This window comes from Caloenas nicobarica, chromosome 5 (assembly GCF_036013445.1).
Source record: "Caloenas nicobarica isolate bCalNic1 chromosome 5, bCalNic1.hap1, whole genome shotgun sequence".
In the NCBI taxonomy this organism is placed as follows: Eukaryota; Metazoa; Chordata; class Aves; order Columbiformes; family Columbidae; genus Caloenas; species Caloenas nicobarica.
In genome coordinates this window covers 68,108,091-68,134,384 of record NC_088249.1, presented here as the reverse complement: position 1 = coordinate 68,134,384, position 26,294 = coordinate 68,108,091, and the positions used below count along the sequence as shown (strand labels likewise).

The 26,294-nt window shown below is 48.3% G+C and overlaps 1 protein-coding gene across 2 annotated transcripts; it reads left to right on the top strand.

Annotated features, from left to right (window-relative positions):
* The first annotated feature begins 422 nt into the window (after positions 1–422).
* RMDN3 (regulator of microtubule dynamics 3) lies at positions 423–26,294 on the top strand. 2 transcript variants are annotated; one of them, XM_065636077.1, is made up of 12 exons: positions 423–638; positions 2,759–2,951; positions 4,004–4,150; positions 8,108–8,375; positions 9,372–9,474; positions 9,965–10,025; positions 15,719–15,794; positions 16,609–16,686; positions 18,953–19,051; positions 19,536–19,589; positions 21,045–21,125; positions 22,951–26,294. In XM_065636077.1, the coding sequence occupies exons 1-12, from the start codon at positions 455–457 to the stop codon at positions 23,002–23,004; spliced, it is 1,398 nt and encodes a 465-aa protein (XP_065492149.1). In that variant the 5' UTR covers positions 423–454; the 3' UTR covers positions 23,005–26,294. The 2 variants fall into 2 exon arrangements, with proteins under 2 accessions (XP_065492149.1, XP_065492150.1); XM_065636078.1 differs by lacking the exon at positions 2,759–2,951 and having other exon boundaries at positions 493–638.

Genomic DNA, 26,294 nt, shown 5'->3' with positions numbered 1-26,294 from the left:
TACAGCCAGAGGTACAGGTATAGGTTTCACCTGAAAACCTGTACAGGTATAGGTGTAGATACAGGTACATGTTCAGGTGTAGGTACAGATATAGGTACAAATATAGGTGTAGGTTGAGATGTAGGTTCAGGTGTAGGTTCAGGTGTAGGTACAGCTACAAGGACGGGTGTAGGTGTGGGTGCAGGTGTAGGTCCCGCTATAGGTACACGTGTAGGTGTAGGCACAGGTGTGGGTACAGGTACCGGTACGGGTAAAGTTCAGGTTCAGGTTCAAGTTCAAGTTCAGGTGTGACGCTGGCGGCCTCGTGACGTAACACGCGCCCCGCCCCGCCGCCGGTCCCGCCCCCCCCGTCGCGCGGTGATGACGCGGCTCCACGCCATAGGGCGGCTCTCGTGTGACGTCACCCCCGCGCCGCCCGCCGCGGCCGGTGTGTCCGGTGGGCCCGGCCCGGGCGATGGCGGCGGGCGGGGTGCGGCCCGGGCCCGGCCGGCTGGGGCTGGCGCTGGGGCTGGCGCTGGGCGCGGCGGCGGGGGCCGGCCTGGGGCTGCTCTGGCTGCTGCGGCGGCGCCGGCGGCCGCCATGGCCCTGGCGGCGGGGAGGCGGCCGGGAGGCGGAGCCCACGGGGCACCGGAGCCACGGTAGGAGAGCGCCGGGGGAGCGGCGGCGTGCGGGGCCGGGCCTCACTGCGGGAACCACCGCGGCCGGGCCGGGCCGGGCCGGGCCGGGCCCTGAGCGCGTCCCGCCGGCCCGGGGAAACCGGCCCGGCCCGGGGTGGGGAGCCGGCCCGGCCCGGGGGGGGGAACCGGCCCTGCCCGGGGTGGGGAGCCGGCCCTGCCCGGGGTGGGGAGCCGGCCCTGCCCGGGGTGGGGAGCCGGCCCTGCCCGGGGTGGGGAGCCGGCCCGGCCCGGGGCGGGGAGCCGGCCCGGCCCGGGGGGGGGAACCGGCCCGGCCCGGTTCTTGTGCAGCTGGTTAAAACGCGGCTGTCTGCACCTCGCAGAGCCCTGTAACCTGCTCTGCCCTGGGTGTGCTTTTCAGAGCTGGTTTAGAGCTTTAAGTGTTACCCACTCGCTCCTGAGCTCCGAGGCAGTGGAAATTTGGAGTTTTTTAAAATGCTGAATTTGAAACCTGAGCGTTTTTTTTTTTTACTTTATCCAAGTGTGTGCAAAACTGCGGGAGCAGAAGGTGGACCTGGTTTGTTCGTAGCGATTGCTCAGGTTTCGGAAGGGGAGCAGCAGCGCCGGGCGCAAGCGTTTCCATTTAGTAACATCTGCAGTTCAGCAGACGAGATTTAAAAAGAAAATTACTCACAGGGGAGAGGTTTTACTTGAGCATCTTTAGAGGGGTATCCGAAGGTTTGTCTTTGCTGCCGTGTCGGAGTTTGTGAAGAGCGTTGAAGCCTGTGCTGTTGTAGAACCAGGTTTCAGACAATTGCACCTTCACATTCCCGGCTGCACCGCGGGGAGCGCGTGCTGCACAAGGAGTAACTGGGTGAATACACCCGTGTGGCTGTGGCGGGCGGCTCTGCTGGGCCGGTGGCTCCTGCCACACCCGGTGTCTGCCCCGTTGCTGCCCGTGTCCCTCAGAAGGAATCAATTCACCCAATTTCATGGGATTTCACCCCCAGGCAGCAGGTCCTGGGCAGCGCGGTGGGACTGGAGCGGGGCAGGTGCCTGAAACCAGCCCATGGGTTCTGCACGGCCCCTCAGAGAACACAGCGACCGGCGGGGCTGCTGAGGAGCTGATGAGGGTGGGGAAAGGTCATGGTAATTCCTCATTTGAGAGAGTTCCAGTTTTTATCTCAGGTAGCCTGGAACATGAGCCCTTCATTTCTGCACATCTGGCTGCTTTGCCAAGAGGGGTTCTCCTCTGTTGTTGTCCATATAAAAAGTGTTCTTTCTTAAAGAATTGGCTTAACTGGTAGTGTATTTATTTATAATATTGATGAGCTTTCAAGCAAACGTATTTAAAATGCCCAGGTGGAAGTCTGTTGTTAGGCGCTGGCTGATCGCGCTGTGTCTGCAGGGAGATGTAGGATCGGGGGTGGTGGGGGTTCCAGATATTCATTACAAGGCAATGACACATTTTGGTGGCTGAGCTGCTGTTTATAAAGTCCGATGTCTCCTCTTTGTGTTTCTGTGTGTTGGGTTCTTTTTCCCTTGGATAAGAATAGAGGGGGCTCTGTGGTGTGTTTTGGTTTGTGAGGTTTTTTTAGAATAGGTCTTTTTTGGCCAAACTGAGCTGCTGTTTCCCTTGTTCATTGTCACATTCTGTCTTGTAAGCCAGTTGCTTTCCTGCCCACTGGCCTCCCCAGCTGATGGCGATTCAGAACAAAAGCAGACTGTAGTTTTTCAGTGTGATGTTAACACAGAAATGCATGGGGTAGAAATTAAATTAATTTGCAGTAAGGACTTTTTTTTTTTAAAAAAAAAAAAAAGCAACAGCTTCCTTATCTGCAATAGTCTTTGTGAAGTTCAGTCTGGATTTTGCTCTCTTAAAAAAAATGTTGAGAAGGGGATTTTTATAGAAATGTATTTAAAAGAAGTAGGTAACCCTCAGTTGCTGGGGCAAATCTGTGAAGTGTGGCTGGATGCGGGTGCCAGAGAAGGGAGCATGAAGCAGCTGCAGAACCCCAAACCTCAGGCCAGGCAGCGACACTTGAGCATCGTATCCTCTGTCTTCCGAGAACAAAATTGCCCCAAGATTCCCCGTGCGAAACCCTTTCCTGCGTGCCCCTAACGAACGTGTTCTCTGGTTGCAGTGGTGCCCAGGGTGGTGGGTGCCGTGGAGGCGGGGGACGCGCCGCACACCCCCCTGCTGCCGCGGGACGAGCCGCTGGACGTGCTGCAGCGCCTGGACCTGGTGTTGAGGAACATCTCGGAGCTGCGCGGGGACGTGGAGGAGCTGCGGGGCAGCCTGCAGCGCCTGGCCGCCGAAATCCTGGGCCAAGTCAGGTACCGGCCCTGCCCACGCTCCTCTGGCTGCTCTGCGGGATGTTTCCCCCAAAATAAGACCTACCCCAAAAATAAGCCCTAGCATGGTTTTTCAGGATTTTTGAGGATGCTCAAAATATAAGCCCTACTCCAAAAATAAGCCCTAGTTAGAGTTCATTTAAAAAAGTCAGTTTAAATAGTGTCCAAGCAGCTATACATGTAGAAAAGTAAAATTAATTGGCAATAGAATGCAGCAGGGCAGATGCGACAGATTTGACAGAATGTGATGACATGACTATATTTGGATGAATGTTGATTTTTTTTTTTAATTTTTTTTTAAGAATAAATGTAGATTGTTGTTCATGGAAAAATAAGACATCCCCTGAAAATAAGCCTTAATGCATCTTTTGGAGAAAAAATTAATATAAGACCTTGTCTTATTTTCAGGGAAACAGGATTTTTACTCCATTGCATGGTAAAACAGCTGTGACTGTGTCTGTTAAATTTAAAATCCAAACATGGGAGAAATGTCTCTCTAGTTTCCACGGGTGTTATGTCTTGACCTCCAATGAGATTAATGTACAAAACATTCTTTAGCCAGGATTGGTTTTATTTCCTTCTGGAATATTAAGTACAGACGCTTCAAATTCCAGCCTGGGAAGTTATTTATTCTGCAAGTGTTTGTCTCTCATTACTGCTGTTTCCTCTCCGGTTGCTGCCAGCTGTAGGTAACATTTGATACAGAATAAAAGGTCCTGTGTTCTGCAGGGTGTCTTGAGATTCCTTTCTCTGCATTCACTGAGGAAATGGGAGGAGCGCATGCGATGTGGTGACCCCTTCGTGTGGGGACTGCACATATGGACTGTGTAGGGACCAAGTCTGCACTCAGACCGGCTTTAGCTCTGAATACGGTGTCTGGCGTACGGCAACGGGAGGATTGTAAGCGAGAGCAGGTCATGGTGTGAATTCCTTGGATATAAAGTGAATTAGGATCTGCTAGAGATGAGAAGGGAAGTGAGACAGCAGGCGTTTCACCATCAGATATTTATTTCTTTCTCTTTTTGCCGTCCCAGGTCGCACCTGGAAGAAACCCAGCGAGTGACTCGCCGGCGGCGGTTCCCGTTTCCCCGAGAAAGAAGCGATTCCGTGACCTCCAGCTCCATTTATTTCACCGCCAGCTCGGGAGCGGCCACCACGGACGACGGGGAGAGCGAAGGAGGGTGAGCGGAGCACCGGGTAGAGGCAGCTTCTACAGGATTTGCTGCCCAGTCACTTGTGTCCGAGCGGTTTATAACATAAAGGAAGGGATTTTTTCTCCATTAGGTGTCTGTCATCCTGGGGTTTTTTGCTTTTATTACAGTAAACCTACTTCTGTCAGGGCCAGATTGTGACAATTCTGACTTTTAGAGAAAGGGGCTGTGGGAGGGGCAAGTTTTTGAGGGGTTTTTAAAGCAGTAATTTGACTAGGGACCCTTGCAGGAAGAAGGGAGATAGAAGTCCAACCTAGGACTTGAGTGAGAGAGACTGTCTAAATAAAATTTCCATACAGTAATATATTTTTAGATTGTCTGGAAGACTTGAGAAAGTTTAAAAATATATTCCTGTTAACAGAAATGTCTTTGGTTAGGGTATTGCGGATTTTTCTCAGCGCATCACACTGTTAAGTTGTGTTGCTTAAACTCTTATAGTTTAAAACCAGGTGAAAACTACAGTGTAGTTCAAGAGTGAGGATAAAAATTCCTATCTAGATGCAAGTGTTGTGATATTAGAAAACAAGAAGTCTGCTGTGTAGTTGTGTGTGACTGCCGCCTTTCTGGTGAAACGCCTCTGTGCCTTCATCAGGCGAACTCCACAGCTTTTGGGGTACGCGCGTGTGTTCTGAAACAGCAGCTGGCCCTGTACGTTTTCCCAGGGAAGACAGAATGAAATATAATTTAAAGAGAGAAGTTAATTGTAGCGTCGAGGGCGAGGCAGGTGGAATTTGGACGTGAGGCGCTGTTTGGTGGCCGCTGAATGACCAGGCAGGTGCAACGTGGCACTTGGTGGCGCAGGTTTGTCATCGGGGCACGAAGCAGCTGTTGCTGTGGCAGAACAAAGGGCACGGGTCTGGGGAAACAGGTGTTGTAGCTGCCTAAAACATGTGGGGTTAGTGTGTTATCTGCAGGAGCTGGGGAATCGGGGAGGAGCTGGTGCGATCACATCCCGGTTACAGAACTGCTTCATTCATCGGAAGCGGGTGTTCGTATGAAGACAGAATTAGGGAGTAAGTGATTCACAAGGGTGTAGTAGGTGACAGGGCTGCGTGACAAATGTTAAAAATATTCTGCAAATATATTCTAAAAATGTTCTGACGACAAGAGCTTGCTGTCTAGATAACAGCGGATGCCTGGAGTCATCAGAGTGCCGGTGTCTGGTGTGCAGCGTGCTGAAAAGCCGCTCTGTCCAACAGATACAGCCCGCGGTGTCTTCTGACCATTAGAAAATGTTAAGTCGTGCTAGAGGTGACAACAACTGGAATTTTCAGAGAGGACGTCCCCGTCAGGGGACCCGGAGTGAGCCGTGGAGCAAGGATGTGTTTTACTCCAAAATCTCATTACTTTCTTGAGAACCTAGCGACGCTGGGGGGGTTCTTACATTGTATTTCAAATCTGTAATTAGGTTTAATGACCAGTGTGGAGAATCAGTGGATGAGCAGCTCTCATCTGATTGAAAAAAAAAAAAATGGGTAGTGTATAATTTGTCACTCTGGTATTTATCATATGCAAATAGGTATTAGTCTGTTCAGGACCAGCTGCCTTTAATATGCAATATCATCTTTTAGCAATGTAATTACTAGAATTTTCTAGTAGAAACACAGCGTAGGAAATGTAAATTTTGGAAAAGACTGTTTAAACATTTTAGCAGCCACTAGGAGGAAGAACGAGACTGTTCTCAACAGATCCATTTCAGCCATGAATTCATTTCTGGCACTTGTGTTCTTCTAATGAAGTTCAGAAAGAAGAGCTCACATTTCAGCTCCGTTTTGTAAACCACACGGACATGAGCATCTTCTCCAGTTTCATACATAGTTCACAGAAATCAGCACGAGCTCCCAGGAGCCCGCAGCTCCCGGGCTGCGTCCTTTCTGCTGCTCTGGGGCTGCTTGGCCTCCTCTCCCCGTGCGCTTTTTGTGCCAGATAGTCTGGTTTCATTCGTGTTTGGGGTGCGTGCTACCCAGGGGCCTCAACATACTGAAACGTTTAAGAACTTTCCGTCATCATAAACCTAAGAAAACAGGCCGATAACATCTAAATCCCTTAATCTTTCTGAAAACTCCGAGATTACGAAGTTATATACGGTATTACTTGTCTTTTTAAACTGGCAATATTTGTATGAGCTGCCTTGGACAAAACACATTTTTGTGGTGGAGAAAAAACGTGTGTCAGAGCCATCCTGTGCCTGTTTAAAAACAGATTGTGTTTCAGGAGCCCCCCGTGGAAAGGGTTTCCAGCTGCAGCGCTGGAATCCATGCGGCTGCCAGTAAAACGTAGCGAGACAGGATCACGCTGTGGAGCCCGCGGCTGCGCCACAGACAGGACGGGAAATCGGAGAACTGGAGGAGTTCGTGTGCAAGTACTGAAAAGGGGGGAGTCTAGAGAGTTCATAATATTGTTAATTTTAAGAAAATACCAAGAAATGAAGCTTTTAATCTGAAAGGGAGCCGTGCCAGTGTCACCTACCACCGTGTTGCTGTTATCCATTAATTTAGCACTGCCTGCATGATCTCCAGCGTGTCATCTTGTGCTGTCTGCTTTAAGGCTGACTCTTATTTCTTGTCTTAAAACGTCTCAGCACGAAGTGGTGCCGGTTCACCCGTACGGGACTGGAGGCTGTGGGGAGGGAGGGCGGGTTTCACCCTCTGCCGGAGCAGGAAACGCTTGGGCATCACGGCAAATGGAAGTTTCGATAGCCAAATGTCTCGTTATCTCTGCGCGGCCAAGGGACTGTCACTGCCCTCCTCAGATACGGAGCTTGGGGCCAGATCTCTGTCCCCAGAGCAGGGCAGCGGCACCGCCGAGCGCTGGGCTGTGCTCCCGCGTGTCCCCGCACCGCGGCCGCCTTTCCTTCCAGCAGGACCCGTAAAGGTCGGCACCCGGCCTGGGCGCAGTTTGGCCGTGGGACAGGTACAAACTTCCCCCAGAATGCAGTGTCCCTGGGGTTTGTGGCAGTATGCCTCAGGAAGAGAGCTCTCTGTTCCGACAAACCAACAAAATGTGAATATAAAAGCGCACATTCTGAAATGACTGGCTGACTCATGCTCAGATAAACGTGAGGGGGACAAATAAAGAGTCTCATTTGAAAATAAATTAACTCTGTTAGTAGACACCCCACTGCAGTGGTGTTGGTCAGTTTGGTCGATATATAATGTTATTTTAGATTTCCATCTTCGGTGCCTGTTTATGGTTTGGGGGAGCTTAGTTTTAGCCATTTTCAGAAACTTTGATCTGCGCTTTATTCTGGTTCATTTGACTAATTTAGCAGCTGACTGTTGCCTGCGTGTTTGTCCACGCAGTGTCTTTCTGTGGCTCACCTGCTGTCTCCTTGCTGGACTTGTTCATGTGAAATACTTTTCCTCGCTCTCCGGCTGCTTTGCACCTTGTCACACGTCAGTGTGAACAAGCTGGTTGGTGTTTAGCGCTCGGACAAGGTGACAGAGGTTCTTGATGTTCCCAAAACTGCTGCTGTGTCTGAAATTTCCTGAAACAGGCTAAAAACCTCAAGTTGTATTTTCCACATGGATAAGCGTGTCGGATCTTGTGTTGAAATTCCCTTTTATAATCCATACTTTTAACTGGATTGTCCTGGCTCTGTTTGTAGTTGTTTAATTCTCTTAGATTGAAGTTAGAAGGCCCAAGAGAAGCTGCTACAGTGTGCAAGTGTGATGTGGACATTTGAGTTCTGCTTCGCTTTTGGGGATCTTCTTTCTTCAGCTTTTGGAGCTTGTGTCTATTCTGTGAGCAGCAGTGACAGGAGTGGCATTTGAGGCACTTGGGTTGCACAGCGTTCTCCAGGATAAATTAAGATACTCCCGTTCCTCTGTTAGGAAGAGTTGTTTTTCCTGTATGGTATGTGTAAAACTGTCAAAGGCTGCGCACTATCTCCTCAAACTAATTTTGTGTTGTGTGTTTGTTTCGAAGGTACACGACAGCCAACGCCGAGTCCGATTACGACCGGGAGTCAGAGAGAGAGAGCGAGGAAGGGGAGGACGAAGCGAGCTGTGACACGGTGCGGGCTGCGCGGCGGGACTCGCTGGACCTGAACCCCGAGGACGGGCCGCAGCTCCCCGCGGATCCCTGGCCGGGGGCCGGGCTGGCCCAGCTGCTGCAGCAGGCTGACCGCCTGCACCGCGGCGACCAGCACCAGCGGAGGGACGGCTTCCAGCTGCTGCTCAACAACAAGCTGGTGGTAAAGCTCGCCTTCTGATGTTTTCCAGCCGTGATTTATGTCTTCAGCTTGATAGCCGGGAAAGAGGAAATTGCAAGTGGGAGCTGGGTCCCGGTCCTCTGCCACAACTGGGCCAGATTCCAGCGGCCCCGCTCTCGGGATCGGGCTGGGGGCCAAAATTGTTGGGGCTGCAGCAGCTGCCGGTTCCCAGTCGCTCTCTGTCTGGAATGCCGTGTCTCATCGTGTCATCACTTTCCCTGAGCAAACACACTGTACACATGTAAAATAACAGGACTGTGCGTGTGCAGCAAACTCGGGAGGCAGTTTGAGAATGTTTACCTCATTTAATACGCAATGGCTTGGTCTGTATTTGTGAACTTGGTCTTTCCAAGTACCGCCCAGCGCATGTGTGCTGGTTCAGGAGTTAAGCTGCGTATGCAAACAGCAGGGTCAGGTAATGCTCGTGTGTGTGTTAGTGAATGAGATTAAAGCCCTGGATGGTGCAGGTGTGTTGCCACCTTAAAAAGTGTGTTTTTATGTCACACAGGCGATGCGAGCGGTTTGGTGACCACTGGTGCTGCCCTTGAGCTGGGGGAGCACAGCGAGGGGCAGCGGTCGGGTACTCCAGCTGTTGCACACAGCTGGCTTGTGCCTCGCCCAGCATCGGCATCCCACTTGTTTATTTACAATACTGCCCCAAAATAAACCAGCCTGTTAGGTGGTTCTGTTTTAAGTTTTTACTTTTTTAAAAGCAAGTTTGAGTTTTTTGGCACACCTGCTCTGCTGTCCTGGATTTAAAAACAAGCCAGGATGTGAAACTTTGCATGGCGACTGAAATGTGAAAAAAGTAAAATTCGAGTTGTGTATTTTAATGAAATGGCCACGTTTAGGGTGAGGTTTTTTTCCCAGTGTTTTAAGGTTAGGGGAGGCTGCTGGAGAACTGGCCCCAGCGTGGCCTCTGAAGTGAAAGGGCCGATGGCAGAATGGGTCTTGACATACAACTCTGGTTTTCTGCAGTACGCAGACCAGCAGGACTTTCTCTGGCGCCTGGCCCGAGCATACAGCGACATGTGCGAGCTCACAGAAGACGCGGATGAGAAGAGGTCGTACGCGGCCGATGGTGAGGAATCGTGTTCACGGCAGGGGCGGTGGGGTGGTCAGCGCTGACTTCACACTTCAAAGCTACAGACCCCACTTTTTTTCCCACTTCTCCAGCTTTTTGAGATGGCAGGTGGTTGGAGAGAGAGGGAAGCGGGACAAGGCCTAGAGCTGAGGCTGTGAAATGAATCAGAACAAAACCACTGAAAAGTCTCTACGTTTTCTTAACATGGGAGGAGATGTTTTCATTAGGGATGACTGTACTTCCAAAGGAGCTGAGACTGTGTTGCTGCTTCACTTAAAATTTGCGTGGTCTCTTTGAGCAGTCTTGGATGTTCCCTGTGTCTGCAAAAGTACGCAATTATTTAGGGAACATTTTAAGTCAAGTGTATTATAAAACCAACAAACATATAACTTTTAGTGCCATTCTGTTGTTGTACTCTAACAGTTTTAAAGAAGGAAGTAAAGTGAGAAAGTGGCTGAATTTCTTCTCTCTGATGACTCCTTTGCAGGGAAAGAAGAGCTAGAAATCGCCTTACAGAAGTGGGATCAGAGCGCTGAGTGCCATCAGTGGTATGTCACTTTTTACTTCTTGCCTTTAAGCAGCACAGGAAAAGGACTCGAGATTGCTGTGAGCTCAGTGGTGTTTAAAAATAAAGAAAACACAAACAAAAAGTTTATTTGCTCTTCCTGGGAGTATACTACATTAACATTATTTTCTGTAAAATCCCATTTTTAACAGCTTTGGTTAGCTGCCATAAGTAATGGCTTGACAGACGGTAGGTTTGGTTGTGATAAAAGTAATAAACTTGGCTTTGCTTCTGCCACTTTAATTATGAATTTCTCTGAGATGGCCAGAAGAGTTCTTGAGCAAAACCTCACAAATAGAATAATGAACTTCTTTGGATACCAAGAACAAATTGTTTGAAGGCTTTTGTGAGTCTGCACTTAAGAAGTTGATCAGCTTTGACAGTGAAGGATGAGCTGCTGAGCGGGGCCTGGAGAAACCAGCTCTTGGCACAGTGTGTTTGAGGTGAATAAGTGCGACGACCTCTGTTCACCAGGCTGAATTTTGCAGCCTGCATGTTCTTCAGGCTGCTTGTAGCTTAAGTACGTATATTTTGAAAAGGCGAGGTTTGTTTAGGAGTTTTCCTGGGACTCGTGCGGTTTCCCTTCCAGCGGAGGAAGACACTGATGTGCTCAGCAGCTGGTTGGGGCCGCGATGCTGCGGGTGCCTCGGCACAGACCGGAGCTGGACTCTGGTGTCACTTTTGGATGTGCAGACCCTGGGAAACACATATCTGAGCACCCTGCTCTGCGCTGGGTGTAGACGGGCTGCCGAGGAATGTGTTTCACCCAGATAACTTGCGGGAAGCCGGTTCCCGAGTTTGAGGGCTCAGTGTGGTGAGGCTCTTCTTTTCTTTCACGAGTCCTGTTTCCTTTGGCCCCTTTTCAGCCCCTACACAATAACGTCTGTATCCTTCAAAGCCGAGCTCACAGCCAGCTGTGCCGCTGTGGGGGCAGAGCCTTAAGAATTACAAATCAAATATGAGTGAAGTTTTTCCTTTGTGTTCCTCCAGCATTCTTGGGTTAATTGTTGGGTTTTACCCTGTTACTGACATTTCAATAATGCTGCGCAGAGATGCTTTATGCCGATAGGCGATACGTTTGCCTCGATCAGCTTGCCCTGCTGTGCCAGTGTTCTTGTGTTCATCTTAATTCTGGAGTAAGTAGGAACATCATCCTTACCACAAGCCTTTTCTGTTCCTTTGGAGAGTGTCTCGTGGCCAGCACTGCTGTGTTCTGCTCCTGGACGCTGCTTGTTCCTCTGCAAAGCTACTTGGGCTCTGACATGAATTCAGAGCATGTGTCTTTTTTTTTTTTTTTTTTTTGACAAAGGTTTTTATTTTTCCATGATAAGATTAAATTATCTACAGTTTAGCTGAGCAGGGTGTTGTGTGTTTGTATAGGTGCTGCAGCTGATCAGGGTTCAGTGGGGACATCCCAGGAGGGAAGGTCCCTTGCTGGATGAACAGCCTTTGGCTGCGACTTGTGTGTGAAAGGATCGCTCTGCTTTTTAAAAATACACCAAAAGAGAGTTCGTAGAGTGGTGCAGGTGTTCGTAGGGGTAAGGGAACATGCTGTTCTGGTATTGTGATGAATTCCTTGATGAACAGTGTGTATCAGCAGTTGCTGAGAGGGACTGACAACATGAAAAATAGAATAAAAGAGTTGGGAGTTTAATGGAAATTATTGAGAAATCAGAATGCTGAATACTGAACAAGATCTGTGCTCTTCTGATATGAGTAAATTTGTTTGGAGGATCGGTTTGGACTACTGGCATCTAAATAAATGCCTTTTTAGTCTTGCAAAGACTGCGTTATTTCAGCTCTTAGCAATGAGTCGCTGTTCCAAACTAGAGCTTTGTTATGAAGGAGGAATACTGGGACAGACAACCCGACAGATCTCTCACGGATCGTGGTGCTTGGCTTTGTCTGCTGGTTTAACATCTCCAAGGAATGGGGTTGTAGTTGCCGGGTGGTTTCTTCAATTTGTGAGCCACTTGGACACTGTGCCAAGCAGGTTCAGCTTTGTAATTCCGCGTTTACGGTGCGCACACATGGCGGCTGGGACGTGACGTGCAGTCAGGCGGCTCCAGAAGAAAATCTCAAGCCTTTTGAGGTGAGATTTTCTGTTAGAGCCTGGCCCAGCTCCTCCCGCAGTGCTTCTGGTGCAAGGGGGCTCGATTCCTGTCCTGTTAGACCCGTCTCTTTTTCAAACATCCACATCTTGCATTTAATTGCAGAGAACAGCTGCAGAAACAGCAGAGTGGCGTGTGGGAGGCATGGGGTTTATTGGAAATGAATATGGAACTACCTTTATCAGTTGCAGAAATAATTATTTTCTGCCGTGAACCGAACAGGAAATGATTCCCTTTCCAGCTCTGTGTGGATCGTGGGATGGTCACAAGCTGTTTTAATTGCAGCCTCTTTTTCTGCTGATTAATATTACCCTGAGAAAAAAATTATTCCTAATGAAATGACGCTTAATTCTCCCTTGCTGGAGAATCCGTATCTTTTAATATCTCCCTTCATAGGGAATCGTGTTATTCTCTCTCATCACCCATATTGTCTTTCCCATATTATTCTCTTTCTGCTGTATCTTTTTCAGACAAAGTACAGGAATCCACCGCAGAACACAGGTTGTGTAATACCAACGTGGTGGATGTGCGTCATACCGACGTGATGGTCCTTTTCAGTCTTGCTTCCATATACAACAGTCAACATCATCTTTCTCTTTTCCACAACGTATGAAATGGACATTTTAATAGAAACATTCCCAGTGATTTTAATGTCTGTGACACAGGCTGCACGAAGCCTGTGATGGTGTAGGGATCGTTAACGCTGCATTTTCCCATGTACATTATTTCATGTTGACCGTAATTTTCTATTTTATTGATTTCTGCCCAGGTCTGGCCAATGTTCAGCCATGTCTGGATTTATGAGCTGAGTGTTTCCTGTTCCCAGGGGGATTAAACAGGGAAGTTACTGACAATATAGATTAGGGACAGAAGCAACTACGGCAAATAGGAGTTGGTGTCAGAAGGTATTTCAGAACTTAGAGGGGGAAAATGGCACGGAGCTAGAGCTGCCTGGTAACATCCCCTGGGGAAGCAAGAGAAAGGGCTGGAAAGTATGAGCAGGGACAGAAGAAACCTCAGCAGCGATCACTGTTCCCTCCTGCTCTTGGAACAGTGAACTCACTCGACATTTACCGTCTGCGAGTTGCTTTTTATTTGTTAGGCATGGTGCCAGTGGTCACACTCATCTTTGCCAATATAAAACACTCTTGCACTTTTATCAGTTGGCTGCAAAAATAGCTGTTTCTCCGCACTTCTGCCCCTTCTCTTTTTATTCCCATTTGCTTTGCTGTTTCTTTTTAATTCACGGCTTGTTTTCTGCAGTAAGGAGCTGCGGCACGCTCGGCAGCCTGTGAAACAGCTAAAGCGCTCCGGGCTGTGTGTGGCTTGGCAGAGCCGCGGAGCTGGGGGTGCTGCGCTGCCCAGAGCGCTGAGTTTGGGGTCCAGAGCCCCCAGATCCTGCTCAGAGGGCAGCACCCAGCACGGGGTGGGCTGAGGAACACAGGGCTCTGCTCCAGCCGTAGCTGCCCCCGCAGAGTTTATTTTCTGATAACCGGGGAAATCCTTCCCTAGCTGAGATTCCCCTGGGAACGTGCAGTTTGAGCGGCGTCAGCAGCTTAACGAGGAGTTCTGGTTAATCATTAGTCGAGCGGTATCGTAAGGTCAGGTTTCAGTAAGTGCTGAGACGTGGGTCTGAGCGGTGCTTCCGAGGTTACCCGCTGTTTACAGAAGCTGAAAATCCCCTCCCCAGCTCATTGTTTTCAATCTGTCCTGTTCCTGCCGGTCAGTCCTGCAGCTCCATAGTGACATTTGTCCCGGGGCATTTCACAAAATGATGGGAAGAACTCGCTCCGCCGCACCAAGCTAAACAAGCAGGGGTAATAAAAGCAGAAAACCGTGCTGGTGCTGCCGAGCGGCGAGGGGAGGTCAGGGTCTGAAGAGCCTAAAAGCTCAGAACTGCAAAGTCGTGCATATAAAAACCAGCAACAGGCTGAGCCCAGCAAAGCCGGGTCGGGTAGAGTCGGCTTTTCCTGGGACTGCGGTGAAAAAACAGTTCAGCCATCTCTTACTTTTTTGTTTAGTTTCTTTCCTGACACAAAGATAGGACTAATATTTACTGCTTGTTTTATGTAACATTTCACCAGGCTCTCAGAAAATATGTGGTGTTTATGTTTCTTGACAGCTGCGTATTGCACCACTTGACATTTCTATGGTTGTGGGTGCAGAGGTCAGGCTGGGCCAGTGTCCCGTGGAGTTACTGTCCCCCGGATTTGTTGTCCCTTGGAAGGGGCTCCTTGGGCTCCCCCTGGGGAGGGACGGGGAGGTAACGGGAGGTTAGGCCGAGTTTTAGCTCCCAGTTCAAAAGGCAGGGTGTTTCCCGTTTTGTTGCATAACCTTAAACCTGACCTAATTGTGTTTAATGCCTGCCCACGTATTTGGGAGCCTAAACAATACGGTTAGAGGAGCCGTAGTCTGGCAAGATCCTGCGCAGCGCTACAGGCTACATGATTTATTGTGTAGGAATACTTTATCTTGTGATCTTGGAAGCAAGGCCTTTTATTGGCTTGTATTTCTAAAGCCCAGTCATGCTGTGGTTAGGGATGTTCAGCACAGGCTGGCGTTTGTTGTGAAACTAACGGGGGAAGATCATAAACCCGCTGGATTTCGCTGTGTGCAGTGGCAGGTTGTGGCGGTGCAGCGGGGGCTTTTCAGCTGGAGGAGACGGGGTTTACCCCACTCAGGCCTTGCTCTGCTAATCCTCCCCATTGTCACGAAAAATAAGAGTTTCAGAACTGGACCAGAGTTTTTCTTTCTAGCTTTATTTTTTTTAAAGGAGGAGACTGTGGTGTTCATTTGCCCATCTGTTCCACCTCATATTTTCCCAGCCAAACTCCGAAGTGTCTCCTGTCCCACAGCTCCCACCCAGCAGGGTGGCAGAGCTCAAAAACTGAATCAGCACGGCTGAGGTGCAGGGGGGTGAGATGGGAGGGTGTAAATCCTGGGGTAATTAACCTCCCGTAACCCCTGGTGCTCATGAAATAACTCACTTTGCTCAGTACTGTGCATCTTGGGTCAAAATGTGTGGTCTCTTACTAGAGAAAACTAACTGGGTTTGCACTTAAAACACTGAAAACATATTATTTTGTTCCCCAAGTGTGGTGGCGGGCTGCAGGATGTAGGTAGGTTTTTGCAGTATCTATTTATCGCGCTCTAGGTGGGCTGTTCCGTACGGCCGGTCGCTGCACACCTTAGTTCGTTAGAGCTTTTCCTAGTGAACTAGTTCTGGCTCTGGCTGCAGTAGCGCTGGCTCCTCGTTGCTCTGTGTTTTGGCACAGTTTTGTTGCTGAGTGAGGAAATTTCGGATGTAGAGCTGTTTATATAGAAGTAAGGCTTTCCAGCCATCCGTGCAACAAACTTGGTGTCACATCCTTTGAGCCAATACCTTCTCCTGCACTAAATTTTCCTGCGTACGTCTCTTCCCTGCAAAAGGCGGACAGCATTCCTTGTTTTCCCCAGTAAGCTGTGAAGCTTTAACGCACTTATGCGTCTTCTTTCTGAAGATATCAACAGAATGTAAATGTACATTTAAATCTGACGGATTTCATGCGATGTCTCCGCTGTGCAGGTACGCGATTCTTTGCGGGCAGCTATCGGAACACGAGAGTATCCAGAAGCGCATTCAAACTGGATATGTGTTTAAGGTGAGTAGAAAGGACGTGCTGGCTTTTGTGTGAGTATTGAACAATAGTTATTTCTATAGTAAAAAGTTAGGAAAACTGGCTCCGGCTCTTAGGGAAGCGATAGGTGTCAAAGAGATGCTCCCAGTGGGTGGTTTGGGCTGAGGAAGGTGATTCCGGTGACATGTGATGCACACCATAATCTCAGAAAAAAAAAAAAAAAGAAGAAAAAAAAAAAAAGGAAAGAAGAAAAGTCTTGCAAATAAAATGTATGTATATGGTGAGACTGCGGACTTGAAACATGAAATTACCGTGTGGTGATCAGATACAGCACCAGCTCTTCTTCAGTCACTGCCTGTGCTCATGCTTGCACCCTCCAGAAATGAAAAACCGTTATTGTTCAAAGAGGATTTAATCTGCCTCAGATTCCTTTATTTATCTATGGGAGGATGTTACAAGGTAGGAGGATGCACCTGGAGCAGTTACTGCAGAAGAGGCCACGTATAATTATTAATATCACCTCGCCAGCTGTTGACACAACCAGTAATTTGGTTATGTCAAAGCTCTGAAAAGGTGATAGAATGAAATGAAGGGCAGCTTCATTTTTTTGTGCGCGGTAATTCTTGTCTCTGGGGCTGATAAAATGCTGGTTTTCTGTGTTCACTGAAACCATTTAATGGAAATTTGGAAGCTCTTTGTAGCTGTAATTTTATTGATCCCTGACACTTAAATTGTGGACTTCTTCCTCTCCTCTTTCCACATTTGTTCACCTGCTCTTGTAGACATTGCATTTGCTTGTAACAAAAACGTAATGTGTGTTGGTGATGGTTTTCCACAGGAACACATTGATAAAGCGATTGAATTGAAACCAGAGGACCCAAAGTCTTACTATCTTCTGGGCAGGTGGTGTTACCAGGTAAAATTGTTTGTTATTACTTTTTGCTGTTTTCTTCCTCCTTGGAATGTAATTCCCTGTTTGAGTGGAAGACGGGCGGATTCACACCACCAGCGTAAGGACTGAGGACACTCTTCAGGTGCTGAACTCGGATGTTGTATCAGACAGTACTGGTACAAACATGTCCTGGTTGCTGGAAGAAGTCGTTTAAAAGTTGCGCTTGTGTGGGATCTGGAAACTTTCCCCTTCAGTCCTGAAACAGTGCTGAGAAAAACACTCTGCTGCTCAATACTTTAAATGTATTGTGTTCAGAAACCTCTCATGATGTAAAAGCTCATGTTCTCCTACATGTAGCACCTCGGTGCTTTTCTCAAAGCGCTGTCCACCTGTCTGCCAGGACACGGCGTCTCCTTCAGCATCTTGCAGCTTTCCATCCAAACTGTTCTCTTAACAGTAACCAAGGAGCCTTAGACAGCCCGTCTCCCTCTTTCTTCCTCCTGTGAAACCTAAAACGTGTACCTGCATACCGGTGCTGCCACTTGGAGCACTAGATTTTAAATTGTAGAGGTTTTTAGTAAGAGTTGAGGTGAGTTCAGGTCCCCCCTAGCGAGAGAGGGCCCGGGAGCCGGTGAGCAGGACGAGCGCTGGCCCAGCCCGTTGCCGGCACCTCGCTCTGCGCTGACCCAGGAGAACCTTGAGAAAGGAGGAGGTTCAGTGGTGTTCAACACACACTGAAGTTTTTAAAAGCGTGAAGAGCGCGGTTTCATGCTAGCAATGGCATTTACTCTTGCTGCTGTAATACTTTTGTCCCCAGATCATCAAAACCCTTTAAAGGTACTTGGTGTTCTCTGCAGTAGAATAAAAGCTGCTGAGGTTTTGCCATTTCATTTATTTATTGCCTCTATTCTGCTCTTGGTTTTCCCCTGTTTTTTGTCTCTTTCCCAGAGAGAGCTGTTTGCTAGAAGTGTTATTTCTAAGCTGCTCTGAGTTGGAGCTCTGGGGGTTTTTCAGTCGCTGCAGCTGGCTCGGGAGGGGACACGGCAAAGGATGGCTCAGGAGGAGCACTAGCTGCAAACTGGAGCACGCTTCCCTGTGCTTTGCTCAGTAAAAACAAACTACCTTCAATCCCATAAGCACATATGGGTGTGATCAAGGACATTTCGGGGCTGGCAAGAGCTTCTGCTCATGGTATATCTGTATAATCCTCTGCATGTGTTTCCCCTGCCCTCTGCACACAGCGTTGGAGGCATTAGGAGAAGCGTGCCGGCTGCTTTAGACTTCTTGACAGGGAAAAGCTTGGAGTTGAGTACCATAAATCAGATCTAGTGCCTATAAAAGAAACAGGAGTTTGCAGTAACTATCTACTTTTCAGTTTATACAATTTGGAAGTGCTTTACTGCTGTAAAAAATGCAGTTACATTGCAAGATTGTAGCTGAGATAATTGGCACAGGTAATTACAGAGGAGCAGTGCGCTGAACTACTGGAAGCTCCTAATGCTCTGTTCTGGTGTGGACTTTCTACTCAGCCTTACTGCTGAAGTGACGAAACAAAACAGATGTATGTAGAAATATGTTAGTGCTTCTGCTGTTCTGCATTACAAGGATTATACAGTATTAAAGGCGGCAGATATGATCAGAAGGTACAGTCCTGTGCATCCTTGCCCCTGCTGACATCTCAGGGCGTTTCTTAGAGAGAGAAGCTGGGAGCAGGAGAATAAGATTTCATGAAATAATTGCAATAGCTACCTCTTTCGCAAACCATGGCTATCTGCTGGTGGAAGGCTCCAGTGTGCTGCTCGAGGGATCTGTATGGCGAGAACACGCTCTGGTACTGGATTTAAGCCGGGAGACGAGAGGGCTCTGTCTGTGCGTTTGCTCCCATGCACAGGTGGGAGCTGCTGCAACTGCTGTGGCTGCAACAAGGTGGTTTGGGATTTTGCAACAAGGTGGTTTGGGATTTTGCAACAAGGTGGTTTGGGATTTTGCAGCACCCACACTGTTGCACACCGGTAATATTCAATTGTAGAGACAAGTCTTACTGCGAGCATTATGCACGTGGCAGCTGATGTACGGAACTGCAAAAGCTGACTTGGGACAAGGAAAAGCAGATTGGGTTTAATTCTGTGGCCAGACTGGGATACTGGTCCAGGATCTGCTGACACTACCAGGATCTGTGGCTTTCTCCCAGGCACACAAGCCAGCAACAAGAAACTGGATAATTCTGTGTCTGTACTAACGCATGTGCTGTGTCTCTCGGGTCTGACAGCAGCAGCTCCTGTCTCTGCAGGTTTCCCACCTGGGGTGGCTGGAGAAGAAAACGGCTGCTGCGTTGTTCGAAGCCCCCCCGACGGCCACCGTGCAGGACGCGCTGCAGAACTTCTTACGGGTACGGAAACCTGATAGGCGAGGGGATCGCTCACCTGGCAAGTGCAATCGCAAGGGTGAAGGCAACTGCTTCAGGCTTCCAGAGAATCATTTTGGTTGGAAAAGCCCGTCCAGATCATCGAATCCAACCATAACCCACCCTGGCACTGCCCCATGTCCCTGAGAACCTCATGTCCGTCTGTCCAACCCCTCCAGGGATGGCGGCTCCAGCACTGCCCTGGGCAGCCTGTTCCAATGCCCCACAGCCCTTTGGGGAAGAAATTGTTCCAAGATCCAACCTCAACCTCCCCTGGTGCAACTTGAGGCCGTGTCCCCTCATTCTATCACTTGTTATTGGGATGTATTTACAAAAGTAGGGTTTAGTCATCTATTTTTTAATATTTTTAGAGATGGGATAAGCCTGATCTGGGCATTAACTGTGTGCCTTGCATGTCCTCATGTCTGCTGTTCTCTGCCTGTCCCACCCTCCCCTGTGTCCGCTGTAGGTTGAGGAACTGAGCCCAGGGTTTTCCAAAGCAGGCAGAGTCTACATCGCCAAGGTAACCAGCCACCTTTTGCTGCCTTTAGTTCCGTCACATGCTTCTAAGATAAGAAATATTTGTATTAAAGAATGGTCTTTGGCTGTAAAGTGTAAGTACCTGCAAATTACTCTGTGCAGAAGCAAGGTTTTATAAGATGATAACACTTCTGAAAAAGGCCAAATCGTCTAGTGCAGAGGCATTAAAACTCGGGGAGGGTTTTGCTTTGGAGTCACCCAGAGGAGCATCCTTCTTGGTTTTTAGCAGATCAAATTCTGTATAGAGCAGCACTGGTGACTTGTGAGCCACAGGCTGGAGGTTTAATCCCACCAGTGCCATGGATTTCTGAGATCTACACAGAAAGAAAATCACGGGGAAAAGCAAAGGATAAAGGAAATCTCTATTTTACCAGCACAGATGGGAGCCTTGAATGATGGTGAAGTACAGCATGAGTGCCTGGAGCTCCAGAGACCTTTTTGTTTGCATTGAGGGAATAATTGGGTTTGAACTCTTGAATGTTAAAATTGCTGCTTAATTCCTGCAGCCTCCAGTTGGAGTCTAGAAATATTTAAAGCCCAAATAGCTTTAGAAATATTAGCTGGAGTGGGCGTAGCAAAGAGTAGCTGTAGTCATTGTCTGTGAAATGCCTGAATTCCCAATGTCCCAGAGCATGTGAAGTTTATCAGGGTAGCGTGCGAGCCGTAGGGTCTGTTTGGGCTGGAGTACGTTATTACTGGAACCTGGGTGCAGAATTTATTTTGCAATAAGCGTCTCATTAAAGTGGAGGTGACAGCAGAGGAGGAAAACCCAGCCCCAGGTGTAGTTGCCTTCGCAGCAGCTGGACTTGTCTTTGATATATTGCAGCTCCCTGCATGTATTTGGTAATGAGTCTGTCAGGTAAAATCCACTACAGATTGACAAATCAGCAGCCTTTTGTTTCTGGCTGCCTCTGGACCGTGATGGATGTGCTCCTAATTGCTCCTCTGTCTGCTTGTAAACACAGCCAGCAAACACGGAAATTCAAAATCACCCCGAATGTCTTGTAGAAAGGCTGGAAGGCTTGGAACTTATTTCCGGTGAAGCTAAGGCACCAAATCCTTGCAAGTCTTAACCTGAGTAGATTTTCAGAGCCGATGTAAAAGTTTGGGTTTCATTGTGTGTGATCTGCGTGGGCCGATAGTTCACCACGTGTCTGGTAGGTGTGACTGAGCTTCAGAAACGCTCTGCAAACACCAATTAGTGTAGGAGTTAACAGGACTACTTGTATCTGTTTGAGTTTGGTTTGGTTTGGTTTGGTTTTTTTTCCTCATCCCAAGCCCTGCCACTTGGATCACATCCTTCATCACGACTTTTTAGAGTGCAATTGATATCTAATTATTTTAAAGGAAATAGTGCTCTGATGGGTCAGACTTGAAGGACGAAAACTGTGGTTTGTAGTCATCTGACTGTTCTCCCGTTGCTGTTTTTTGCTCGCAGTGTTACCGGGACCTGGGGAACAGCTCTGCCGCCGCGCTCTGGATGGATCTGGCCTCGGAGCTGCCGGTCGCTACCAAAGAGGTAACAGCCTCAGTCAGCACACGGGGGTGACGAGCAGGGATAACATGGTTATAGAGTTAAAATTGTTTTCTCAAAGATGTTCCAGCCTCTAAGCCCAGGTTTTGAAGTATTTTGTGCCTTAGTGTGGGTTCTTTTCTTCTCTTGGGTCCTGTTAGCCAAATGCCTAAAGCAATTCAGCAAAATAATGAAAAATGTGTCTGACAGGGGCTTGGAAGCCCAGCACAGCTGGTGCAAACACCGCAGGGCCGGTGAGGGACACGTCTGGACGTCCCGCACGTGTTCCTTGTGCACGTGGAATATCCGCAGAGCCGCAGGACACTGCCCAGCACCCCGCTTGGGGCAGGTTTGTTCGGGCACTACCCTGCCTGGGCAGCTCAGCTCAGATGGGGCTGCTTGAACTGCCTGGCTGTCCTAGGGCTGCAGCGCTTTGTTACCTCCTCTACTTACCATTACCTCCTCTACTTACCGTTACCTCTTCTCATTACCCGTGTGGCTTTGGAGGAGCTGCCAACATTGATCTCTCTTGGTGCCACGTTGGCTCCAAAGCTCCCCCAGGCTGGAGCCGGTTGTGCTGAGCCGTTTGGAGGTTTGTGTGCACTGCCCAGCATTGGGGTTTTTTTAATATCTGGGATATTTCAGCTTTTTTATGACTATCACAGTGTTCTGGAGAACAGACTGTACTGCGGTTTAGAAAGGGCCGTCTGGCAGTGTTCCCCAGCTGGGAGCTCTTCTGCCTTTTCCTTTTCCTTTGCTCTTTTTCTGTTAAGCGGGACCCATACAGAAGGTGCCCTCAAATTCCTGCCAGTTAGAAACTGAATAAAAACACATCAGCTTTTAATATTAATCTGATGTTATCTGCATTGTCCTGAAAAATGCAAGCAAAGTAATGCAGTCAAGGTCCTCCAGATCTTCCAGCTTCAGCCTTAATCCGACGGAATAAACCTGCTGGGTGTGAGGCAGAATTATAGAAATCTGCAACATTTTCATGCTGCTCTGTTTTTAAGGCCATATCAAACCACAGATATGTGAGAGATTTTGGCAAAGCACCTGGCCAGGAGCCGCTTGCCGGTGCTACCACCTGCAGGGCACTGGCCAGAAGTGCACAAACCAGTTTGGAACTGGTCGCTGCTGACTCTGGGGCAAGCGGGGCTGGAGTCGTTTGCTCCCTTTGGCAGCAGGGAACATCCCAGCTCCGCCTGACAAGGAGCTTCCTCACGCCACCGGGCTGGAAAACTCGCTGGGCGGAGGCAGAACGGTATGTTTGATAAATAGAAAGAGGATTTTTTTGCAAAAGAACAAGAAATACATGTATTGGCGGCGTCAGAGTTTAGTCAGAAAAGCATTGAGATTTTCAGGAGAGAACTCCAGGCACAGAAGTCGTGAACAGTTAATTCTCTCCTGCTCTGAAATTAAAAGTGGGAGTCGATAAGGAAGCCGGTGCTTAAGTGGCTTTGGTTAAGTCTCTGCAGATGTTAGTTCTCGTCATCAATCCGATAACTTCCGTCATGTTGGGAAGGAAAACCAAAGGCGTTTATCCAGCCTGTGCGAGGGAGCAGAGGGTGCAACTCTGCTGTTCTGGTCATCGGTGCTCGTCTCGCAAAAGGAAACATGAGAGAAATTCTCTTTGGTGCTTGGAAAACTTAAATAGGCTGCAAAGACAGTGGTGCTGAGAGGGAAGTACAGGGGGAAAAAAGGATTAGGAGGAAAAATGTAACACTGGGGTAACGTTAAAACCTGTTACGGGGCTGGAGAAGAAAGGGTGATTCTCCTTCTTAATAGTTTCAGTTAGGCTGTGTACTTATCTGCTCTTTTATTGCATTTCCAGGATGCAGAGAGTGAGAGAGAACTTGAAGAGATGCGATCCGTCTGGCAAGAATGAAAATATACAGGTTCATCCCGCTGATGCTGCTCAGACAGGGACACTCCGGTCAAGGGGGTTTGGGGATCCTGACGGCTCGGAGGCCCTGGGTGGATAAACCACGGGGTTTACAGGAGCACACGCTGCGGTCTCATCGGCACAGCCAGGACCTTGGCGGGATTTAACAGGATAAAATTTTGTATAATTGTCCTCCTTGAAGCACTGCGTATGTTTGATTCTAAAATTCCTACAAAATGTCGAATTCCTATGTGTGTGCGGGTGCCCAGGTAGAATTTGTGATGTAAGATTTGTGGTTATATATATGCCAGAGATATGTGAGGTATATACGAGATATATACTTTGTGATATAAAAATATATACACAAATATAGACATATTTATATGTACACATGTATATTTTATATCACAAACTCTACCTAAGGACCTTGGGGCCTGCTGGGCTCCCTCGACCGACCCCTGAGGAAATCTTCAGCCAGATGTTTTCCAGATGGACTGTTTTTCCTTTTCCCTGCTAATAGATATTAATTTACTGGGTTGAGCTCACTGCTCACACTCCTGTGGGTGCTGGGGGACAGGATTGCAGACACGGCGGTCAGGGCACTGACACTGGGACTGCAGAAAAGGGAATTGCAAAAAAAGATAATGAGTAAAATAAGCCAGTCGTCAGCCTGTTCTTCCTTGCTGTGAAAAAATTGTTGGGTGTTCAACGCACGCTCGTGTTGGTCCTTCCCAGCTACGCCTGAGCTGCTGTACTGGGTAAACTGGGGGCAACCAGCACTGCTTGGTGTAGTGAGTTCTTACCAGGGGACCAGAGAGATTTCCTCACAATACGAGCTTTGGTTTTCAGACGTGTGTTGCTTTTGTCAGAGAAATGAGTAATGAGATTTTGAACTCCAGAGCTTCCTCCCAGTGACGTTCTTCCCATCACTCCCGTGAGATCAAAAACTCTTCTGTCCCTCCGAACTGTGCTGCTGTGCTTCACATGTAATAACTTGGTTTATTAAGTAATAACTACTTGTTAAGGTAGTGAGTGATCAGTGAAATACGGGTTACAGAACAGGAATGTCCTGTGGCAAAGCTGACGCTTCCCTGTGCTGTTCTTTACGGGTTCTTGGCTCGTGAGGTGACAGCGGGAGGGTGACACTGACAACCTGCGCTGGGTACCAGACAAACGGAATTCTGCGGTGTGCTGACCTAGAATCTGCATTCAGAAGTGTCCCCAAGGATTTAGCAGGTCCCCGATGCCCCGTCTCAGCTGGCAGCTAACCAGACTCCCATTCGTTATGGGCTCACGTCTCACCGTGTTGTACGGTGTTTGTGAAGGGCGGAGTTACCAAGTGCCAGAGTAAAACATTCCTTAATCACCTTTTTAGTCCCTCGCACGTGGGTATTAACCTGATGGGGTTTTTTACTGTGTGAAAATAACACCCAAGGGGAAATGTGTAGCAAACTCAAGCTTTAAAACTTCCCGTTTAATAGATTGGGCACTTTTTAGCTCTTTTTTTTTTGTCTAAATTTAAGTCTCTAAAATGCTGGTGCTGTGCTCACCTCAAGAGATCCAGGCAAGCGTGCGGGAGCTTCGTTTGCTGGACGCGCTAGAACGGATCATCACCCATGTCGAACTGAACGGGCTGCTGTTCTGTCCGTGCAGAGCCCCCTGGCCACGGGGCATCAGGCTGGAGTTATGGGGCTGGTTTAGATTTAATGTCTGCTCTTCTTGGAGCTCTTCAGTGAACGATGAAACTGCCTTTTCACTTAAAGTGACTTGGTCTTGCTTTGAATATTTTCCAGTGGATGACCATTGTTGTTTTTTTCTTCTAAACATTTAAATATTTCCACAAGTTTTTCAGCTATTTTCTTTTGGGTTGCTTAAGCCAAGCTGGGAAATGTTCAACAGAGAGAGCCAGAGGTCGATGATCAGCAACTTGATTGTTTCACGGAGGATTTACAGCGTTTTTACTGCAGTTTTCTCTCTGTGTTTCCATATATTTAAATTCTCTTTTGATTTTTTTGGTTTTGTTGGGTGGTGGTTTTTTTTTGGTGTGAATGTCTGTTTCAGAGCAATGAGGGGTTGGAGACTTGAGAAAAAACCCTCCAGTTTGCTGTTCCTTTTTCTGCTGCTGCGGGTTCTGCGCTGGGCTGGGTTTGAGTGCTTCATCCCGCTTGTGTTGTTCGATCCTTAAGAGGGGGATGGACGAGGAAAGCATTGGGTTGATTTGTTAATTGTCGGTGATGCGTTAATGGCCGGGGTGCGTGTGGGTTGGCAGCAGCTCTCCGGACAGGTGCAAACCCTCCCAGGGCAGCACGGGCTCACAGACAAACAGCCCTTGGGAAACCCAGGCCAAACCGGTGGGTTTTGTCAGCGGCAGAAGCTGCGGTGGTTTTCTCCGGGCAGGAAACTCCTGCCGCCCCGGGAAAGGCGCTGCCGGCGTCGGGGTCGCTCCTCTCGTTTGGTTCATTCCCGGGTGATCTCACGTGGGTGCAACCACTCAACTCTTCGTTTCTTCCGTTCCAACCTTCAGCGAATGCTTTAAGCTTTCCGTGCGTTTGGTTACCTGCTTCACTTTAAAAAAAAATATGTACTTCAGTTCTGGCTTAAAGCAGCAGGGTCTGGGGTTTGCCCCCACGCGTCCTTTGTGTGTGCGGTCCTGGTGGTGACATAATGATCAAAAGAACCTTTTTCGCTTTGGTTTTGCCTTTTCCCGGCTTGTTGTGAATAAGGAGAATGTGACTAATTGACATGGTTTAACTGGAATAGCACAGTTGCAGGTTGAAGGGGAGATAAGGCAAGGCTGTGCAACCGAAACACTTCCTAATCAACAGTGCTTGGGTTTTATTTCTCTTTTTTTAGCAATAACTCGTGCAGCTCCTGTTCAGCGCTGGCTCTGCTGTGTGTGGGGAAGGGGAGGATGCGCTTCAATAGCGTTTGGACAACGTGGAAATGGAGACTTTTTAAAATTTGCACACACTTTGCAGACTGATCCCAGGTACAATGTGAATTTCTCAAAGGCACCTGCACTGAATCCATTCCAGGAGCACAAGAAACAAATTAACCTGGTACAGTTTTGGTAGAGACTCTGTCCCGTTCCCACCCAGATAAGTTCTTCTGCACTTATCCCAGGGTGAGAGCGAATAATTTCCTGCAGCTACTCGTCTTCATTTTAAAACATACCTACCTGTGGTTAAATTACGATGCTAAAGAATAACTGAAGCTATTTAACTAATTTGTCCTCACTGTGCTGTTCTGTTTGAAATAAAGTGTTTATAAATAAGAAGGGCATCCTGCTTCAA

What these genes read in the sequence shown, in the direction of transcription:
- RMDN3 (XM_065636077.1), top strand. Translation starts at nt 455, where the DNA reads ATGGCGGCGGGCGGGGTGCGGCCCGGGCCCGGCCGGCTGGGGCTGGCG. An exon ending in GACGGGGAGAGCGAAGGAGG is followed by an intron (nt 4,151 to 8,107) that starts GTGAGCGGAGCA and finishes TTTGTTTCGAAG; the next exon opens with GTACACGACAGCCAACGCCG. An exon ending in TGGGCAGGTGGTGTTACCAG is followed by an intron (nt 16,687 to 18,952) that starts GTAAAATTGTTT and finishes CTGTCTCTGCAG; the next exon opens with GTTTCCCACCTGGGGTGGCT.